General features: G+C 49.5%; 1 protein-coding gene across 1 annotated transcript; it reads left to right on the forward strand.

The window, feature by feature from the left end:
• Window positions 1–1,428: 1,428 nt before the first annotated feature.
• Window positions 1,429–15,363, forward strand: LOC139055540 (zinc finger Ran-binding domain-containing protein 2-like). The gene is made up of 2 exons (XM_070533044.1): window positions 1,429–3,117; window positions 15,240–15,363. Exons 1-2 carry the CDS (start codon window positions 2,677–2,679, stop codon window positions 15,339–15,341), a joined length of 543 nt encoding a protein of 180 aa, XP_070389145.1. The 5' UTR covers window positions 1,429–2,676; the 3' UTR covers window positions 15,342–15,363.
• The last annotated feature ends 4,005 nt before the right edge of the window (window positions 15,364–19,368 follow it).

Raw genomic sequence — 19,368 nt, forward strand, 5'->3', positions numbered from 1 at the left:
AGTCGACTCATGCTTTGCCAGGACTTTCGGATGCTTCCAGTTGTGCCCCAGGCCGCCAGGCCAACGCTACCCTTGGGGCTTGCGACCCATTTGCAACAACTCGTGCCAGCGGTGCGACTGCAATAACGGGTGTCAGCACTGAGGTTCTAACACCAGCAGAGCCTCCCACTGGTCTTCCACTTCTTCCTCTGAATCCGCTTCTTCCTGCATGTTATCGCCTGGTGGTGATGATGACGGTGGTACTTCTCGGTTATTCCTCCACCCCAGCAGCATATGGCGCAAGGTGTTGGGCGTGTCCGGCGAGCAGAACTTGCAGTCTCGCCCGTAGGCGCCCGGATAAATGTCGTGCATCAGTGTTCCATGCGGGTAGGTTGAGTCTTCTCCAGGTTACCGCTTGTTCCCTACTCATTGTCTTATGCGCGGGAGGGTAGCGACGCCTCCGCTTCCTATAGTGCGACAAGATATCCGAGTACTTCTTGGAAATCCGATCATCATCTTCGTCACACTCGTTGGTCCGTGTTCTCTGCGCGTCGGAGATGGCTCGGCGTGCATGATTTCGAGCCGCGGCGTGCGCCGCCTGGTTCCCCGCGAGAGACTCGTGTCCCGGCGTCCAGAGGATTTGTGCTGCTTCTATCTCGGTGTTGTTCAAGACGAAGTGCTGCCTTTCCGATCCTTCCGTTCATGTAGTACTGCTGGTACTGCTACAGATAACCTATTCGGAGCCACGTGCGCCTCTCCGCGCATGCGTCGATGGTCCCTATTTCCTTCTTTCTCTCTTTTCTCTTCTATTGGCCTCGAGCTCCACCACTGGAAAAGCTGGCGCCACCGTCGGCGTGACGTGCTATTAGGGATCACGTGGACATAGCGGCCGCGTCGGCTGCTTCGGGAGCGCGAAGCGAGCTGAAAACGAGAGTTTAAATTCCCTCGTACGCTGCGGTGCTCATTTAGTGGCGAGATTTTCCCGCTTCGAGTGTTTCCTTTACAACGCTTGAAAGCACTACGATAGGTAGTGGCTGCCGTTGAAGGCGCGCAACATGGTAGGCTACTGCTCGGTGCCGCAGTGCCTTATTCACACGTAGTCGCAGGACAAGGAGCTGCGTGAAGCTTGGCTCGCAAAACATAAAACCGGCAAACAGTCATCGGCTACAACTCGGGTATGCAACAAGCACAGACGCGAGGAAGATTTCTGCTACGGCGCCGGGTCTGCGATGCTCGGAAAATGCGCACCGAGACGCTCGCCGAGTCCGCTGCCCGACTAAGGTCATGACGGTTTGCTCTATGAACTTGTCGATATGGTGTTGGGCTGCTGAGCACGAGGTCGCGGGATCGAATCCCGGCCAAGGCGGCTGCATTTCGATGGGGGCGAAATGCGAAAACACTCGTGTGCTTAGATTTAGGTGCACGTGATAAGGAAGAAGAAGTTCGCGAGACGCTGACCGTGCGTTGCATGGACTCCACATTTTTCGACCTATTCGGACCGCTACCCATCAACGAGCCATCAACCACTGGTTGTGTCTGATACCGCTCAAGTTTCCGACCACCTGGATACCGGTTTCAAGCCGATAGGCCCGTTTTTGGGGTTTTTTATCGGACTTTTCAGGCCTCTCGCGTGGCCGAGCGGAGCGCAGGCGCTGGGCCTGATGCTAGGTCCAGCGCTTTGACGGCGCTTGCGGGCAGCAAGACCGACACCATGGCATCGACGCAGCCTGACATCGGTCTCCGCCACACGAATTTGCCGAATTCTGAATCAACACTGAGCGGAGTCGCCGAAAATCCCCTCGAAGCTCAAGAAATGGAAGCCGACCACCTCGAGGCCACCTCCGACCTAGAGGTAGCGAAAACCGAGGACTACGAAGGCGCCTATATGCTTCATGAAGCAGCGGACCCAACAAATCATCCGAAGAGTGAGTACGATTGGACACTCTTCCTGACCAAGCGCCAAATTAAGGCCCCAAAACGCGGTTTACGGAACGCCGCCATTTTGAAGAACGGAGAGCCCCAGGCAGGGGCAAACAATGGCAAGATGGCGCCGGCGAGTGCCGTCACAACGAGCGACGCACCTGCCTGCGTGGAAAGCGCGAGCGCGCCAAACTCAATCGGAGGGAGAGCAACGCAGCGGCCTAGGCAAAGGGCGCCACCGCTCCCGAAAAATGACGCGAAGATTATTATTAGACCGAAGGATGGATTGCCGGTGAAGGCACTACAAGGAGCCGATGTAGCGAAAGCCATCGGTCCGGCCTGCGGAAACAAGATTAGAGGCGGCAAGGACTTTATCATCAGATTGCGACTAGGCTCCAACATCATAATAGCGAGCACACCAAGCGACGAGACCGCGAAGATAATTCGAGGAATCACCAGCTTGAGTTTCGGAGGACGCTCCTTTCAAGTCAACACCTACGTAGCGACACCTGAAGATTGCAAGCGTGCCGTGATCCACGGGATAGACGCCGGGACCACAGAAGAAGAATTGATGGAAAACATGACACTGCGCACCCAGGGTGTAACCATACTGGGGGCCAGAATGCTGGGGAAGTCGAAGACAGCCCTCATTACCTTCGACGGACCCTTCATTCCCAGGATGGTCAACTGGTGGGGAGGCGAATACAAATGCCACCCATACCGACCGACGAGGCAAGTGTGCTACAACTGCGGACAACAAGGCCACAGATCTGACGTATGTCCGACGCCGGATGCCAAGGCCTGCAGGCAGTGCGGAGCACGGAACCCGCCGGAAGGACATCAATGCCAGCCAAAGTGCCTGGTATGTGGAGGCGACCATGCCACCGGGTCCAGGGACTGCAAGGAGCGCCTGAAGCAGTTCAAGGAGCTTCGCGGGCCGCCTATGGCGGGCGGCAAAGCCGCCATAAGAGCTTAAGCGGGCAGCAGCAGCAGCATCGGAAGAGATGGCTCAGCTCAGAGGGCGACCAGAGCCAATCCCGGAACCAGAGCCAGGAGCGGAGGGGGAGTTCGCGGAGCCGTTCACGGAACAGTTCACGAAGCCGATCACGGACCAACGCTCCCCAGTCGTCCCAAGGCATCAAGGGAGGCAAGCAACAGCCGCAGCTGCAGCGGCACCAGAAGAAGCAGAAGCCCAACAACAACATTAACAACGGCAAGGTGAGCTGGGATGCAGGCCCTCCCAAATCGCTTGTTCCGCACTCGGGTAACAATAGTCGAAATAACATCAGTACACACGAGACTCAGTTAGAAAAAGAAAATAGGGTCCTCAGACAGAAGGTAGAGGAGCAGGTTAAGAAGATTGAAGAGCTAATGAGAGCAGTTAGGGACCTCCAATCGGGAGCCCCTCACAGGCCATCGCATCCACAAGAACAGGCATCAGAAGCACCCGAACACTTTGTCAAGTTCATGGCAGAGATGAGACAGAAATTCAACATAATAGAGCAACGAATAGAGATGCAAAACACAGACATACGCAACATGCGTAAACAAGAAAGAACACAAGGGGTCAAAGACAAATTTGACCAGCGACGTCCAACATTAGGCCTGTATTCAGATGACTAATCATGGCCAGACCCAATAAAGGAAAAGGCAAAAACGAAAAACTTGAAATCTGGCAGTGGAATTGCAGAGGCTACCGAAGAAAACAAGGACAATTACAACAGTTCATCAACAAGCAGTTAATTCCGCCCGACGTCATTGCTCTGCAAGAGACCTGGGGCTTCACGCCAAAATTACAGGGGTATACATGCCAAGCAAATGAGGTCACTGGTCGAACAGCCATTCTGATCAGCAACACCCTTGCCGCCATAGCACACGGCAAGATTGCTGACACAGACATAGATCATGAGATTACCGAAATTATACCGAAAAAGAAGAACGGCGGAAGTACTTTTATTGTAAACGTATACAGTCCTCAAAAGCAGAAGGGCAAATTCACGCACCTTTTCCACGGTGTGAGCAGGTTGGCTAAAAACAACACGCTCGTAATCGTTGGAGACTTCAACACCAAGGATCCTAGCTGGGGATACATGCAAGACCACCGATAAAAAGGGTACGACAGTCAAGGAGGCGGCTGACAACATAAACTGCCAACTCTTAACGGACCCAGAGGTCCCCACCAGGATGGGAAACAGCGTCCAGGAGGACACCAGCCCTGACCTCACCTTCGTAAGAAGAGCGAGACAGGCGGTCTGGGAAAATATGCTGGAAAGCCTGGGTAGTGATCATTACATAATCAAGACGCAAATTGGAATGGCTCACGTAAAGCGTCGGATAGGTACAGCAAAAATAATGGATTGGGATGCCTTTAGACAAGCCTGTGATGTACATCCGCTGAGCGCGATACTGTCAATCGAGGAATGGGGGAATATGCTGAAGGAAAGGCAAAGCGAGTACACCAAGGAGATTGACCGCACAGAGCAAATACCGGAGGTTGACTCTAGACTGCTTCGACTATGGGAGGCAAGACAGAGCCTAACCAAAAGGTGGAAGAAAGAGAAGTTTAATAGGAAGCTAAAGCTGAAGATTGCGGAAATTACGCAAAAGACAGAAGAGTATGCGGAACAATTGGCGAGAGCAAATTGGCAGCAATTTAGCAATTCCTTAAGCGGAACCCTGAGTACCGCTCGAACGTGGAGCATACTCAAAGCACTCCTGGACCCGACTAAAACCAAGTCGGAGAACAACAAGGCCATACAGAGGCTGGTTCACCAGTTTCAGGGCTCAGAGTATGAGCTCATAGAAAGAGTAAGGCACAAGTGCTTCGGGGACGGTGACCCAGCAGCCTACACGGAGTGCTACAAGGGGAAAGAAAATTCTGATCTGGACAGGCCTATAACCAAAGAGGAAGTATACGCAGTAATAAGAAATACCACTAGGAATACGGCTGCAGGCGCAGACAAGATAAAAAACGCGCTGATTCGCATCCTGAGTGATGAGCTGGTAGTCGAACTTACTATCTCAACAAGCACTGGGCGGAGGAGACAGTACCCGAGGAGTGGAAGCATTCGGAGGTAGTGATGATTCCAAAACCTGGCAAAAAACTGCAAGTAGAAAATCTTAGACCAATCTCTCTCACGTCATGCTTAGGCAAGCTGTACGAGCGGGTGGTTACAATGAGGCTACAAAATTATATGGAGGGCAACGAGCTGTACCCCCCAGCATGTTTGGATTCCGCCCTAAATTATCGACGCAAGATGTGCTCCTCCAGCTCAAGGAGGAGGTGCTCAGCAACGTCCCACAAAACAGCGAACACGTCATCATGGCACTGGACATTAAAGGAGCCTTCGACAATGTCAGCCACGAAGCCATACTCACAGGAATGGATAGCCTGAACTGTGGCAGAAGGATTCATGGCTACGTCAAGGCCTTCCTCTCTCACCGGATAGCAACAATCGGCCTGGGAGCAGTCAGAACAGAGAAGTTTCGCACCCCAAACAAGGGAACTCCTCAAGGGTCGGTCATCTCCCCCATCCCCTTCAACGTCGCAATGATCGGGCTAGCAAGACAACTCGAACAACTTGAAGGCATACGGCACGCCATTTACGCTGACGACATCACGGTATGGGTGAACCGGGGATCGCTCAGCGAAAAAGAAGAGTGCCTGCAAAAAGCGGCCACCTGCGTAGAAACCTACGCTAGGGCCAGGGGCCTCACCTGCTCGACGGAGAAGTCAGAGCTCCTAAGGGTGTGGCGAGGCAAACAAAATCGAACGGTCCCTACAAGCGATGAGCTCAGCCTCAACGTATACCTCGCGGGACAACGCATTCCGGAGAAGACCACCATTCGGATCCTGGGGATGTGGCTTCAGTCCAATCAACGGTGCAATCATACTCTGATACTGCTGAAGACTGCCACCATGCAGGTAGCCCGTATGATCAACAGAGTATCTAGCAAGAGACACGGTATGAAGGAGAGCGACACATTTAGGCTAGTCACGAGCCTCGTGGTTAGCAGAGTGGTGTATAGCCTTCCCTACCACAAATGCATCAAGCAAGAAGAACAAGCGGACGCCATACTGCGAAAGGCGTACAAAACTTCGCTTCACCTGCCGCAGCGCACATCGACCGAGAAACTGCTGGCCCTGGGACTGCACAATACCTTCAGTGAACTAAGAGAAGCACTACTATGCTTACAGGCACGTAGGTTGATGCAGACCCCCACGGGAAGGGTGCTCCTGCGAAGATATGGCGGCGGCAACATCATCCAAGAGATCGAACGTACCGAGGCCATTCCGGACAAGTATCGCAGTACACTGCGTGTCGCACCGATACCCAAGAATATGGACCGGAACCTGCACAAGGCGCGTAGAGAAGCAAGAGCGGAGTACGTGCAGAGAACCTTGGCGAACAAGGACAACACAAGGTATACGGACGCGGCAACGTTCGTCAAAGACGGAAGACACAACAGCAGAGCAGTGGCGTCGGTGGTTATTTCGGACCTCAAGGAGATCACCAGCGCATCACTACAGGACTGCACGGTAGTCGAGGCCGAAGAGGCAGCTGTGGCTCTGGCAGCACTGGAGGGCTATCGATCTGGCAGGTCCCTAACAATAATAACAGACTCTCAAGCAGCATGCCGTAATTATACAAATGGCAGAATTGGGCGCAGAGCACGCCACATACTCTTCTCATGCGACCCGGGAAACAAAGTTCACCATACCATAATCTGGGTACCAGGGCACACTGGCATAACAGGGAACCAAGAGGCGGATAGGATAGCTCGAGGGCATACCAACCGGGCGTCCGACACATCCAGCCTTGAGGAACCCGAGTCAGTACCCATGGGCTACTCAGATATCCTAAATTATTATAAAGGGGTCAGACTGAAGTACCCACCCCCGGATAAGGATCTAAGCAGAGAGGATGCTGCTGCATGGCGACAACTGCAGACGGGTACTTTCCCGAATCTAAACCTTCTGAATAAAATTTTCCCTACACAATATGAGGCTAAGTGCCCATGGTGCGGAGAGAAACCAGATCTGTACCACATATCATGGGCCTGTCAAAATATTGAGTCCCCAACTATCTATAAAATTAAAAACCCGAGTGCGGAACAGTGGGAAAGTATGCTTTCCAGCGTAAGCTTGAACGGCCAAAAGCGCCTAGTAGAGCGAGCTCGCGGGTTGGCCATACTCAGTGGAGCCTTGGACTAGGGCACCAACCCTGTGATTGCAGACAGAAGAATCCATCAGAAGATGGAAGAGGCCGTCTGAAGCCGCGAAGATCTCTTTTCTAGAGCCCAATAAATGTTTTCCGATCCGATCCGAGATGCACGTTAAAGAACCCCAGGTGGTCAAAATTTCCGGAGTCTTCCACTACGGCGTGCCTCTAATAAGAAAGTGGCTTTGACACGTAAAACCCCATAATTTAATTTATTTTTTAACTTGTCGATGCTATAGATACTGGCAAGTTCACTGGAGTGGAAAGGGAGCGGTAAGAAGCACATAAAAGAAGCATAGCATATGATCATGTTTGTGTTATGAACTAATGCACTGGATTACAAAAAAGCAGCAGCGGGAAATCGCACGCTGAGAACACCGATAAACATACAGTGCGACGCAACTCGAGAAATAATATTGAAACATCCCAGAATTGAGAAGATAAAAAAGGATGGAGTCGTCGCGACGGCACATCACAGTCCCCGTAGGTGTCGAAGTCTCTGCAATGAAATTATGTTTGAACAGCTCTGATAGCGCCCACGCAACAATGGCTGCTTGTGTACTGTCAAATGCTCATATTCTGCGGCCTAACGCTCATGGCACGGCGCGAAAACGCCCTCGCTGCGAAAGCGAAACAGAGCGCGGACAAGCATGCAGACGCGCAGTCGGTCGCTGCGAATCTGTGCGATCGCTGCATTAAGGCTTCGTTCTATTACGCTCCATTTAGTTATACAAACACTAAAAGGACATATTTCACATAGTTTGCTCTCAGCGTTTACCTACCTTTTACGCAAGAAGCTGGTTCGGGAGACTCCATCGCGGCGACCGCACTCAGTGGCGTTCACTGTACGTATTCGGTAAAGAGATAGCGTGTGTAAACGATTCGGTGCTTTCAGTTTGCCCAAAATTATTATTGAGACATTAAAAGACTTCTCTCATTTCGAAAGTACTTACAGAAATATCCGAAAGAGCTCGCGCGTGGTGTTTTCAGTGAGCGTTGACAGCAAAACCTATGAGGAGCGCGCCGCGTGAGCCCTCATACTACGCCAGCGAGGCGCTTCCGATAGATGGCGACTCCGTAACTCCTCGCCGCAAATATATATTTACGAGCTGGAAATAAAGCGTCGTCTTTTTGCTCTGCGAATCGGCCTGGATTTCATCGCGTAGCTGCCGGCCTTTGGCCGGTAGAACGTAACAAGTACCTTCTGCATGCTTCTTGCGAGTTCGTCACCACGGTAACTAGGGTCTTCTTGCACGTTGCGATGGCCAGGGCTATGCCCAGCGCTTCCGCTGTGCTCGCGTCCTTGGCACGTATGGATATGGCTGCAAGTTGTTCGCATTTCTCGTTGACCACGCTGACTGCAAATCGGTCGTTTGCTCTGTACGCAGCTGCGTCCGTGTATCTCAACATTTTCTTCTTTGCTGTTGGTGCGTTCGAGTATATGCTTGAGCGCCTGTATTCTCGCCTGTCTCCTTTCCTTGTCGTACTCGGGATGCATGTTTCTGGGAATGGTACTTATGTGTAGCTTGTCTCTGATCTCGTGTGCGCTGAGGTAGGCGCCTCTCATCCTCGACTTCGTAGCCCAGATCTTGGAGCAGGGCTCTTCCGTCTCCGTCTTTGTCAGCTTTAGTCTCTCCAATTGGTTGACGTTGTGCGCTTTCACGACCTCTTCGCACGTGTTGTGGACTACCATTTTGAGTAGTTTCGCTGTGGACGTGGAGGGGGACAGGCCCAAGGCAATTTTGTAGGATTTTCTGATGAGGGCGCTTACTTTGTCTCGTTGACTGTTCTTCATGTCAACGTATGGGGTCCCGTACGTGACGATGCTCGTGAGCAGCGCTTGTATCATTCTCGTGCAGTCTTCTTCCTTGAGTCCGTGACTTTTGCTCGTCACTCTTTTGATAAGGTGGGTTATTTGTTGCACTGTTCTCTGAGTCTTTTCCAACTCTGCTCCCCCGGCCCCGTCTTTTTGAATCAGTAGTCCGAGGATGCGGAGCGTCGTACGTAAGCTGCGGAATCATGATGCCTTCCACCTTTACTACCGGGTCTGGTATCTGCTGCGGTTGTTGGCCTCTTGTGCGCTTTCTTAGCACCAAGAGCTCCGACTTTTCAGGTGCGCACGTCAGTCTACATGCTTCCAGGTACTTTTCCGTTATGTCAACCGCTTCTTGTAGAGCGTCTTGCTGTTTACCTGTCGACCCTCCCGTAGTCCAGACGGTGAAGTCGTCAGCGTATATTGCGTGACCAATCTCTTCGATTTGCTTCAGTTGCTTGAGTAGCGAGCTCATCACCAGATCGAATAGCATCGGCGAAATGACGGAGCCTTGTGGCGTTCTCCTTTCGCGGTATGTCAAATTTCTAAGATCGTAAGTTGCCCATCCCCACTGTGGCTGTCCGTTCTTTCAGAAAAGCTTTGGCGTAATTATATATTTTTTCGCCGCAGTTATATACGTTGAGGTGTTGCTGTATGGCTTCGCGTGACACGTTGTCGAAAGCCCCTTTCACGTCAAGTGCGAGATGGCTCTTTAGCTGTGCGTGTCCAGTTTGTCGATTACTCTTTCCTTGATCTGCAATAACACGTCTTGTGTAGACAGGTGAGCTCTAAATCCGAACATGGTGTTTGGGACGTGTCCGTTGTCTTCGAGATGTTCGAGCATGTGGTTGTGCACCATGTGCTCGTAGAGTTTTCCAGCACAAGAGGTGAGGGATATAGGTCGAACGTTCTGCACGCTGATGGGCTTGTTGGGTTCAGGTATCATGGTTACCTCGGCATGTTTCCATTCCGGTGGTACCTTACCATGCTCCCAGCACTCGTTGACGTATTTTAAGAGCGCGTCTACAGAGGGTCCGTCAAGGTTCCGGAGTGACTTGTTTATTCTGTCGTACCCCGGCGCCGTGTTGAGGTTGAGCTTGCTCAAGGCCCTCTCGATTTCTGCTTCTGTGAAGGGTCGAGCCAGTTCTATATTTGGGTTGCCTTGATACTCGTCAAAGTGCGCATCTACAGTTATGTTCCGCTCCGTACCGACGAACTTCTCCTTCACTTCTTTGATAATGTCTTCCTCTTTCACCGGGTGGTTGTGTGTGAGTCTCTGCCCTTTCTGCCATCTAGCCTTTCCCGTAGCGAAACAACCTTGTTGTCTCACCTGTGGCTGGGAGTGGCGTTCACGAACGCATACTCTTACCGTATGGGAATGGCCGAGAGCCCGATGTGCGACTCCTGTGGGTGCGAGGAGACCATCGAGCACCTATTGTGTACCTGCCCTCGTTACGATGTCCAACGCCTCTCTCTGCGGGCAACTTTACGCCGACTGGACTCGAGACCGTTCACCGAGTCAAAGATACTCGAACCGTGGCCACATCCGTCACTGGCTCGAAAAGCGATTCGTGCACTAGTGCAGTACTTGAAGTGCATGGGCTTAAGAGACCGCTTATAGTGTCCGTGTGTATGGTGTCCCTCCCACACGTACTCAGTGCTTACTCTCTCCCTTTCTTCCTCTTTCTATTCCCCATTCCCCCACCCCCAGTGTAGGATAGCAAACCGGATGCTGTTCTGTTGACCTCCTTGCCTTTCCTACCCTTGTTTTCTCTCTCTCTCTCTCTGCCCTTTCTGTTTTGTGGCGTTCTTGTTCTCCTTCTTTGATAGGAGAGTCTTGAGTACCGCCCAAGTGCGCTTGCTGCTTAAGGTCCCTTGAAGCTTGTTACATGTTTCGCGCCAGTTTTTTCTTTCAAGCTGTTCAGAGTACTCTTGCGTTTTCTTGATCAGCTTGGAGATTTGAATTTTGAGTTTCCGGTTGCACTTGTTACACTGCCAGCGTTTCGCGAGTCCCCTCCGTGCCTCCCATAGGTGGAGTAAGTGGGCGTCGACCACGGGGGTGACTTGCGACAGCTGGATTGTCCTCGTATGCTTCTCGGCTCTTTCCACGACTCCTCTGATCCATATTTCTATGTCGTCTATCGTCGCATTAATGGCGCTCTCATCTTTGCGAAAGGCCTGCCAGTCCGTGATCTTGGCTTTTCCTATCTTCATCGTTGCTTTGTGGTGAGAGATGATCGTTTGCACTATATAATGGCCGCTACCCAGATTCTCGTCCATGCAGCTCCACTCTTACTTTTTGAGTTAGTGTACGAATGTGAAGTCGTGGCTGGTGTTTCTAGATACACTGTTGCCGATGCGCGTGAGTGTCTGCGGCCCGTTGAGTAGCGTGAAGAGGTATTGTTGGGCTACGTTGTGCTCATCATCACCTTTTTTCTTAGGGGCCGCATAACCCCAAGCCACATAGGGAGCATTAAATCTCCAACCACTATATATCAGCCCGTTAACCTTGCTCAGCTTCTTCACCTCTCGCATTAGCTTGTCTAGATCCTTTAGGTGGTCCTTTGGTGAGCTGTACACGTTTAACACAAAGAGGCTTTGCTGCTATTTTTTCTCGGGTGCGATTTCGACGAGGGTGTGTTCGATGCGGTGTTGGATGTCGTGTCGTTGAGCGTTGGTAGCCTTCTTGGTCGTGATTGCTGTCCTCGTTTTACCGTCGGTGAAGTGAGTGAGGTAACCACTGACCTTAAAGTCTTCAGCTTCGGTTTCTTGTAAGGCTATAATATCTGGGTCAAACTGCGCGCAGAATTGTACAAGGTTGCTTCCCTTACTTGGGGTAGAATGACAGTTACATTCCCAAATTTTGAGCCGTGGGTGTTGCTTGAAGTCATTTTTCTCTTTCGTTAGCCTTGCCATCTTGTTCGCTTAGGGTCTGCATTATCTTGGCTTCTTTCGCAGGGTACTTAGGCTTCTTGTGAGCATTATCTCTTTCTTCAAGCATGTGGATGCGTTGAATGAAACTTTCTCCCGAATGTGTCATTTTGGTCTGTAGAGCCTGAATCTGGTTCTCTATTTCGCTCTTGAGAGATTGGAATCCAGTCTGTATCATCTGTGTTACCGTGGTTTGCATAACCTGCGTTACTGTGGACAGTGTGGTTTCCTTCATGACGGTCACGTTGGCGTTGATGCGGTCTTCAAGTGTCTTGAGGTCGTTCTGGGTTATCACCACTTGGTTCGACAGCATTGATGGCTCTGGTCGTGTTGGTGATGATGGTGGTGGTGGGGATGAAGGCCGCGGTAGTGGTGTTTGCGATTGCTGGGTCTGTTCTCTCCGTAGTTCTATTTCTCGCATCAGGTATTCGAGCTGTTTTTCTATGCTGGCTTCCTTCTCTTGTGTCTCCTTCTTTTGCTGTTCTAGTTCTCGCTTCAATTCATCGTTCTGTCTTCGGAGAATCATTATCGTGTCTTCGTACCTCGAGTGTCTTGTGGTTTGAACGCCATTATTTTCCCTCGACGTATGATTGTGTCCTGTGACGACGTTGGCCCAGCTTACCTTGCGCTGGGTGTTGTCGTGTTCCACGCCCGTTGCCGTTATCCGGGGGACGCTCTGTTTTCGTTCCCTCGATCTCGATCCCGACTTAGATCTGGATCTTTTTGTCTGCTCGGTCTCATTCAGTGACTGTGGCGATGGTGACATGGTCATCATGTGCTCGTTGTCGTTCGTAGTTACTACGCTAGCCTGGTACCAGAAGCTTCTCTGTCTCGATCTTGACCACTCCCTGACTCTCAACGGTGGCGGGGCAGGTTTCAGCTTCGTTCGTCAGTCTCTACTCGCCATTTCATGGGGCATTCCGCAGAGCTTCCATTTCGGTTCGCATTGGTGGTTATTTGAATCAGCGTTGGGTTCTCCGCACTTGTTACATAGTTCGTCGTTTGGATTACGGCAGACGTCTTGTCTGTGTCCTATCTCCCTGCAAGATCTGCAGCACTGGACTGACTTTCTGTAGGGTCTGCAGCGGGTGAGCGTACATCCAATTTTAACGTAGAACGGCACGTGCGGACCCTCGATTGTGATCACTGCCGATGTCGATCTTCCCAGCATTCTAGCGTACAGGATTTTGCACTTATTGGTCGTTGCTATAGATCTACTAGCTGCTCGTCGGTGGTGCCTTCCTCTATTCCGTGAACAACGCCACGTACAATGCCCGGAATCGGCTTGAGGTACGGTGTGACTTCGTATGTTGCGTGTCCTATTTCGATGCTTGTTATTTCTGCTAGTTTAAGTGCGCGATCCTCTTCTTCGGTACTTGCCAGAATTAAGTTTTGTTGCCACTGTGTCTGTATGATCACTTTGGCGTAGAGCTCCTGGGGTGTGACTCCGCATGCTTGGGTTAATCCTCTTGCTATCACTCCGTCTTTCCAGTTTGATACTTTCCCACCGGCATTAGGTCTGTAAACAATCTTGTAATGGTTTTCTGGTAGCGGTGGGGTCGTTGGCCAGCGATGACGTGGCTTGCTTGCGTTGTTGTGGTCCCATGGCTTTCAAGGGGCTTGTTGCCGTTTTCCATCATTCGTGTTCTGCCCCTTGCTGTGTTCGTATGAGAATTCCTTCTGCGTCTTCGACGTTGCGATGGATTCTTTCGTCTTCTGATGTCGCCCTAGTAGCATAATCCACGGTCCGGTCATGCATAGTGTTTTTCCGTTGTTGCTGTCGAACGTCGGCTCTGTGTCGTTCATCTCTGCTTCATTATTTGTTATTCCTGTTATGGAATTCGTTCAGTCAACTCCCATAATACTAGGTCGCGGCTACGTTTGAAGAGAGAAAAAACATGGGGAAAAAAGCCGTTGTCGGGCGGCTCGGCGTGCACGTGGATCTCGAGGCACGAGACACGTGGCCTCAGGCAGGGGGACTCTGCAATCGTGAGTATATAGGCTTAGCACGGCCGTTACCTTGCAAGTTTCAGGATTAGTACTTGCGTGAAGAATAAACTCACGTCGGTGTGCGTGGTCTGTCTGAATGGCGTTTCTTGAGCTGAGTCGAATGCTGCGGAGAGTCAAGCGTTGCGAGGAGGCGATCCGCAGGAATCGCAAGCTGAATCGGGAGCACATGTAGAACAAGTCTGCTCGGTTGGCCCTATTCTTCTTCTTCCAGTGATAGTGCAAGAACAAAATTATGGGCAATAGCATAAGCAATCTCTTACACCAAGGCAACCGGTACACATTTCCGCGGTCATCACCAGCAAATATTAGGAAAGGAAATACGTTGTGAAAGTGCAGGAATCTAAGGGAACTAGCGTTCAAATGAAAGAGGATGCGTGGCAATGGCGATGGTACTAGATGTTAGATGTATGTTCTAACTTTGCACTGAAAGCGGACACTGTTTAGGCGTCCATGACATCGGGATTTAACCCGTATCGTAATGGAAGAAACGATTGCCCAAACGAGTCATTGTTGAAAGAATATTCAGTTAATGTGTATTTATGCCTATGACGAGTCGGGCGCGACTGTGAAATGCGATATACTTAGACAAATCTATCTTATAGATGTCATGCAGCAGTTGGTCCAAAAACTTGAGACGTACCTGCTTTGCCCTTGTGGATAGAGTCCTAATGCCAGTAGAAGCTAGAAGGTTAGTGGGAGAGTCCATGCGTCTATACTTGTTATACACAAATCTTATGGCTTTGCGCTGCACTGACTCCAATTTTGCTATACTAGTTAGGGAATGAGGGAACCAAACTGTGTTAGCATATTCTAACACTGGTCTTACGACTGTAGTGTATGCTAGTAGCTTTGCGGAAGCGGATGCCATTCTTAAACATATTTTTACATAGAACAGCTTGCGTAGTGCGGCTGCTGTAATGTTGGCAACGTGTGTGTCCCATCTGAGGTCAGATGTCAACGTAACGCCTAAATACTTATGTTGTTCTACATTCGCTAGTGGTTTACTGTTAATAGTGTAAGTGAATTGGGACGGGTTCTGTTTACGTGTTACTGCAATGGTTACGGATTTTTTAACATTAATGGACGTTTGCTATTTAGCGCACCAGTCTACTAACTTACCAAGTGATGCATTGAGTTTAAGATGGTCTGTGATGCTGTGAATTTCTTTATAAATAATGCAGTCATCTGTGAAGGGCTTGATACTACAGTCAATGTTTTTTGTAATATCATTTATAAAGATTAAATATAATAGTGGTCCCAGGACTGAAGCTTGAGGAACTCCTGAAGTTACAGGAACTGTTTCTGATTTAACACCTTCTAAAAACACGAACTGTGAGCGGTTTGTTAAAAAATATTTTATGCAGACCAGCTCTGGGCCGTCCGGCAAGCCAAAGATGCCGCCCGAGTACAAGGACTTGGAGCCGCCACCTGAGGCCACCACAACGAAACTGCCGGCCATTTATTAATAAAGTTTCTTCTCTCTCTCTCTCTCTCTCTCTCTCTCTCTCCATGAAAGAACGGATCCCTCTCCGATTACACTTCTTAGTTTTGCGATTAATTTACTGTGATATAGGCAATCAAAGGCCTTTGATAAAGTAAAATCACGTCCGTTTGGCCGCGATTGTTGATGTTAAGTGCGAGGTTATGAACTACCTCGGTTAGCTGGGTAATAGTGGACAAACCGCTACGAAATCCATGCTGATTAGAGGACAAGAAATATAGTTTCTCAAGAAAAACGGTTGTGTTTTAGGATAATGTGTTCGAATAACTTACACGAAGTGCTAGTAAGAGATATCGGACGGTAATTTGGTACTGAAGACTTATCTCCAGATTTGTGAATGGGTATTATTTTTGCAATTTTCCAGGCGTCTGGTAGTTGATACAAAGTAAGTGATTTGCGGAAAATTAGCCCAAGATACTTACTACACCATTCCGCACATTTTCTAAGGAACTCGTTTAGAATATCGTCTGGGCCGCTGGATTTTTTAGGATCGAAGTTAAGCAGTAGGTTGAGTATTCCTGCATCTGTGACTTCAAAGCAATCGATGCTTAATGGACCGAAGGATAAAATGGGAGGGATGATACCGTTATCTGTGGTGAAAACTGAACGGAAAAAATTGTTGTATGCATTAGCTTTTTCCTCTCTTTCCTTGTTGTTCCTCGGCAGCCAGAGTAGCTTTCACACCGCGGCCACCTCGGGTACGGCTCAAAGTATGAGTCAGACATAAGCGTTTGGAAAGGGAGGCCAAGAGCGCTTCCGTAGAAATAAAGTGTTTTGTTTTTTTTATTTTGAGCATCGGAAAGTTTTCGCGAATTGAGACTAGGATTTCTTTCATTGTGTAAGGTTTGAGCTTTGTTTGTGTTTTCGTTTGAGAAGCTCCGAGATTTGAAAGATGAGGTTTGTGTAAACATGTAGTCTCGTGAGTGTTAGTTAATGAGTAAATAGGCTTTCTTTTTTGTGTGTGCGTGAGTAACCTGGGGGTCAAGGTTATCGGTGAGAGACCTATCATAACACGCGTGTGTTTTAGTTAACCTTCTTTGTTATAAGCGTTTTTTTTATTTTCTGAGGTTAACCGCGTGGGTTTTCAGTAAGTGCATCATTTGCATTGAGGAAGCGTCCTTCGTTCCTTTAGCGCGTGTCCTGTGTGGACGGAAGGAAGCAGATTTATGACTGGGTTGCCCGTGTGTGTTGAGGGCAGCCGTATTGACTTCTCTGATAAGTATGCGTGGAACGAGTTATTAAAAGACGCATTATTTTAAGGGTTCTGCGGAGTGTCTAAGTCCCGCAAGTTTAATTGTTCGTTTAAGTCACGTGTCCTGTAGGACTTTCAGGGAAGAAACGTGAGTAAGCGTAAATGAAAAGTTTGCCTACAACGCAAGTACGCGTTCTGTTTAGTGACCACAAGGCTAGTGCGCTTGTGATTACGTACTTGTGAGTTTGACCAGATTGTTCAGTGGCACCAATACGTGCGATAAGTACGCCACTGTGATAGATTGGAAACATGCTGTTCGTCTAGTTAGGCCACTTAAGTTATGTTCGGCTGTTTTCATTTGTTGTTTGCATCGTCAACGACACTTTGTTTTGCAACAACAATAGTACTCTGGTCTTGTCGGCATTCGAGGAGAAATGGATAGCTGTTTGGAAGGGTGGTTGGAACTGTTTTGTCAAAATTGGGGAAATAAAAGATCGGGGTTCATTTTGACTCAGCAATAGCCTGGCTAGTCAGGGGTGAAGAGCCTGCGCTTACACGTGGTGCAGCGCTGTGTTGTTTTGTTTGTTTGACGTATGTTCTTCAGGGCTCAGGATCCCGAAGTTCGTCAAACGAGGCTCGACACCAATACCCTGCAGGTTCTTTCAGCGTTCCTTGGCCAGCGAATTGAGTTCACCGGCCATTCAGAACATCCGGGGCGAGGACGAGCTGTTAGATATGGGGCTGTTTCCTGTGCCTACTTCGAGTTCCCCAGACCACATCGAATCGCACCACAGCTAATTAAGGAGCGCAGAAGCTCGGATGCAACATTCCCGAAGCGCGGCACGAGCAAACAAGTTGAAGGCCCCCACTTCGTACGCCGCCGGTGGAGCTATTCAATGCTTGGCTCTTCCAGAAAGCGAGGGGATAGCCCGGCACTGTTCCAGGTAACGTGTGTCCCGAAGCCAGACGGCTGTGATGTACTGGGAAGGCCTGGTAGCGTCGCACCGGTCGCCTTTGAAGAAGGCATTTGCAAGCCAGCGGGGCCGTACCGCTGGGAGTAGGGGGGGGGGGGGGGGTCCTCGGACAATGGGAACCAAGCGTCCCCCACCGTTCGCCTTTGAAGAAGGCATTTGCAAGCCAGCGGGGCCGTACCGCCGGGAGTAGGGGGGGCCCTCGGACAATGGAGCCCAAGCGTACCCACCGTCCGCCTTTGAAGAGCGCATTGCAACTCAGCAAGGCAAGACCGCAGGGAGCCGCCGGGTGTGACACCGCCGCACGGGCGCCTCCCATTGGCCGAACATGACGCGACTTCCAGTCCTCGATGGGTTTAAAAGGATTCCAGAGCATTCCTGGAGCATTCCCGGATTCACCTCTCTCGAACTTCTTGCCGCGGGCCGCAGCGTCCGAGTTGCTGCCGGCCCGTAATGACTGTACGTCTGTTACTTGACTCTCACCTCACTGTAAATAATGTAAAATAAATCCTCCAAGTTTGTTTTCATCCCGAAGTCCGTCCTTCAACTCCTACAACGTACGTCACGGAAAAAAGCATGGATCGAGCATAAACATAATATCTTTAAGCTCTACTGACAACGTGTACGTGCATAGACCACTATCAGTCAAAACTTTCGTAAATACGCAATTTGGTTCAGAATAAAGACAAAGACGAGTGTAAATGCACGTGAAATACACACACACGGGCGCGAATAACGCTCTGTACACTGTTTTACGCATAGCTATCGCAGTGTTTCAATTATTTTTTGAAAGAGAGATAGCTATAAGTGGCTGGCTTTATTGCTTGTACTTTTTCATAACGTGAAATAATTGAGGTTTTTTAACGCACTAAAAGGGACGAAGGACAGTGGCAAGACGCTGGCAAGACTGTCCTTCGTCCCTTTTCGTGCGCTAAAAAACCTCAGTTATGAACCAACACGCCCTAACCTACGCTCCTTCAAGTGAAATAATTGTATATCGATGCTGTACCACCATTTATCGACACTACAGCTCTTGCTGCAAGAAGCGCAAGAATACACACGGACCTGGATATATATAGCAGCATTTTTTTTTTACTGTCGCCCAAACTGGCGACTGCACGAGCGTGGCGCCAACTCACAGTAGCGAGCGAGATATGCGCACTTTTTTCTCGCGACAGTATGTGGGCTTTGCCTTTGCGAATCGCTTCCTCAGTGGCAACAGGAAATACGGAGGTTGGTCGTAGTGGAAAAGTCGATCATCCGAACGCATAGTATAATCACTCTGCATGAAACCAAACAATTCACAAAATATAATAACTATTTAATAGTTTATGTAGAAAAAGAATTTAAGTAAATGTGGTGCTATATACTAGTGAGATATTGAACACGGTGTATTTATTCGCGAACATAAAAATACATACGAGCGTATAAATCAGTCCACTTCAGCTTCAAATAAAAAAAAAAACGTCACCTTTGCGTGGAGCATGGCAGTCGTGCTGGGTCGTGACTCGTGGCGTCAAAAACTACAACCGATCGCGTAAAAAATGGTGAGTAATATAGCCAATAAATTCAGAAAAGATCTGCCCAAATACTTTACAAACACAGCACATTAAATGCATCCTAGCAGCCAAGAAAAAGAAATTCGAGTACATTTACCCAAAGAACAGAGTACGGTTCAAATAAACATGGCAACAGCACGACAGACCGCAAAAGACTATACATCAGCCAATGAAAATCAGCATAAGTAATGAGCGCATAAAATAACGTGTTAATTGAAAATGTCAGCACACATGCACGTAGAAGCTTTTTTTTAGCTTGGAGAAAATAGT

This window comes from Dermacentor albipictus, chromosome 1, assembly GCF_038994185.2.
Source record: "Dermacentor albipictus isolate Rhodes 1998 colony chromosome 1, USDA_Dalb.pri_finalv2, whole genome shotgun sequence".
In the NCBI taxonomy this organism is placed as follows: domain Eukaryota; kingdom Metazoa; phylum Arthropoda; class Arachnida; order Ixodida; family Ixodidae; genus Dermacentor; species Dermacentor albipictus.

Excerpts from the sequence above, each read along its gene's own strand:
- LOC139055540 (XM_070533044.1), top strand. The coding sequence starts at position 2,677 with ATGTCCGACGCCGGATGCCAAGGCCTGCAGGCAGTGCGGAGCACGGAA. Across the intron at positions 3,118-15,239 it reads ACAACATTAACAACGGCAAG|ACCAGCTCTGGGCCGTCCGG; the intron begins GTGAGCTGGGAT and ends TATTTTATGCAG.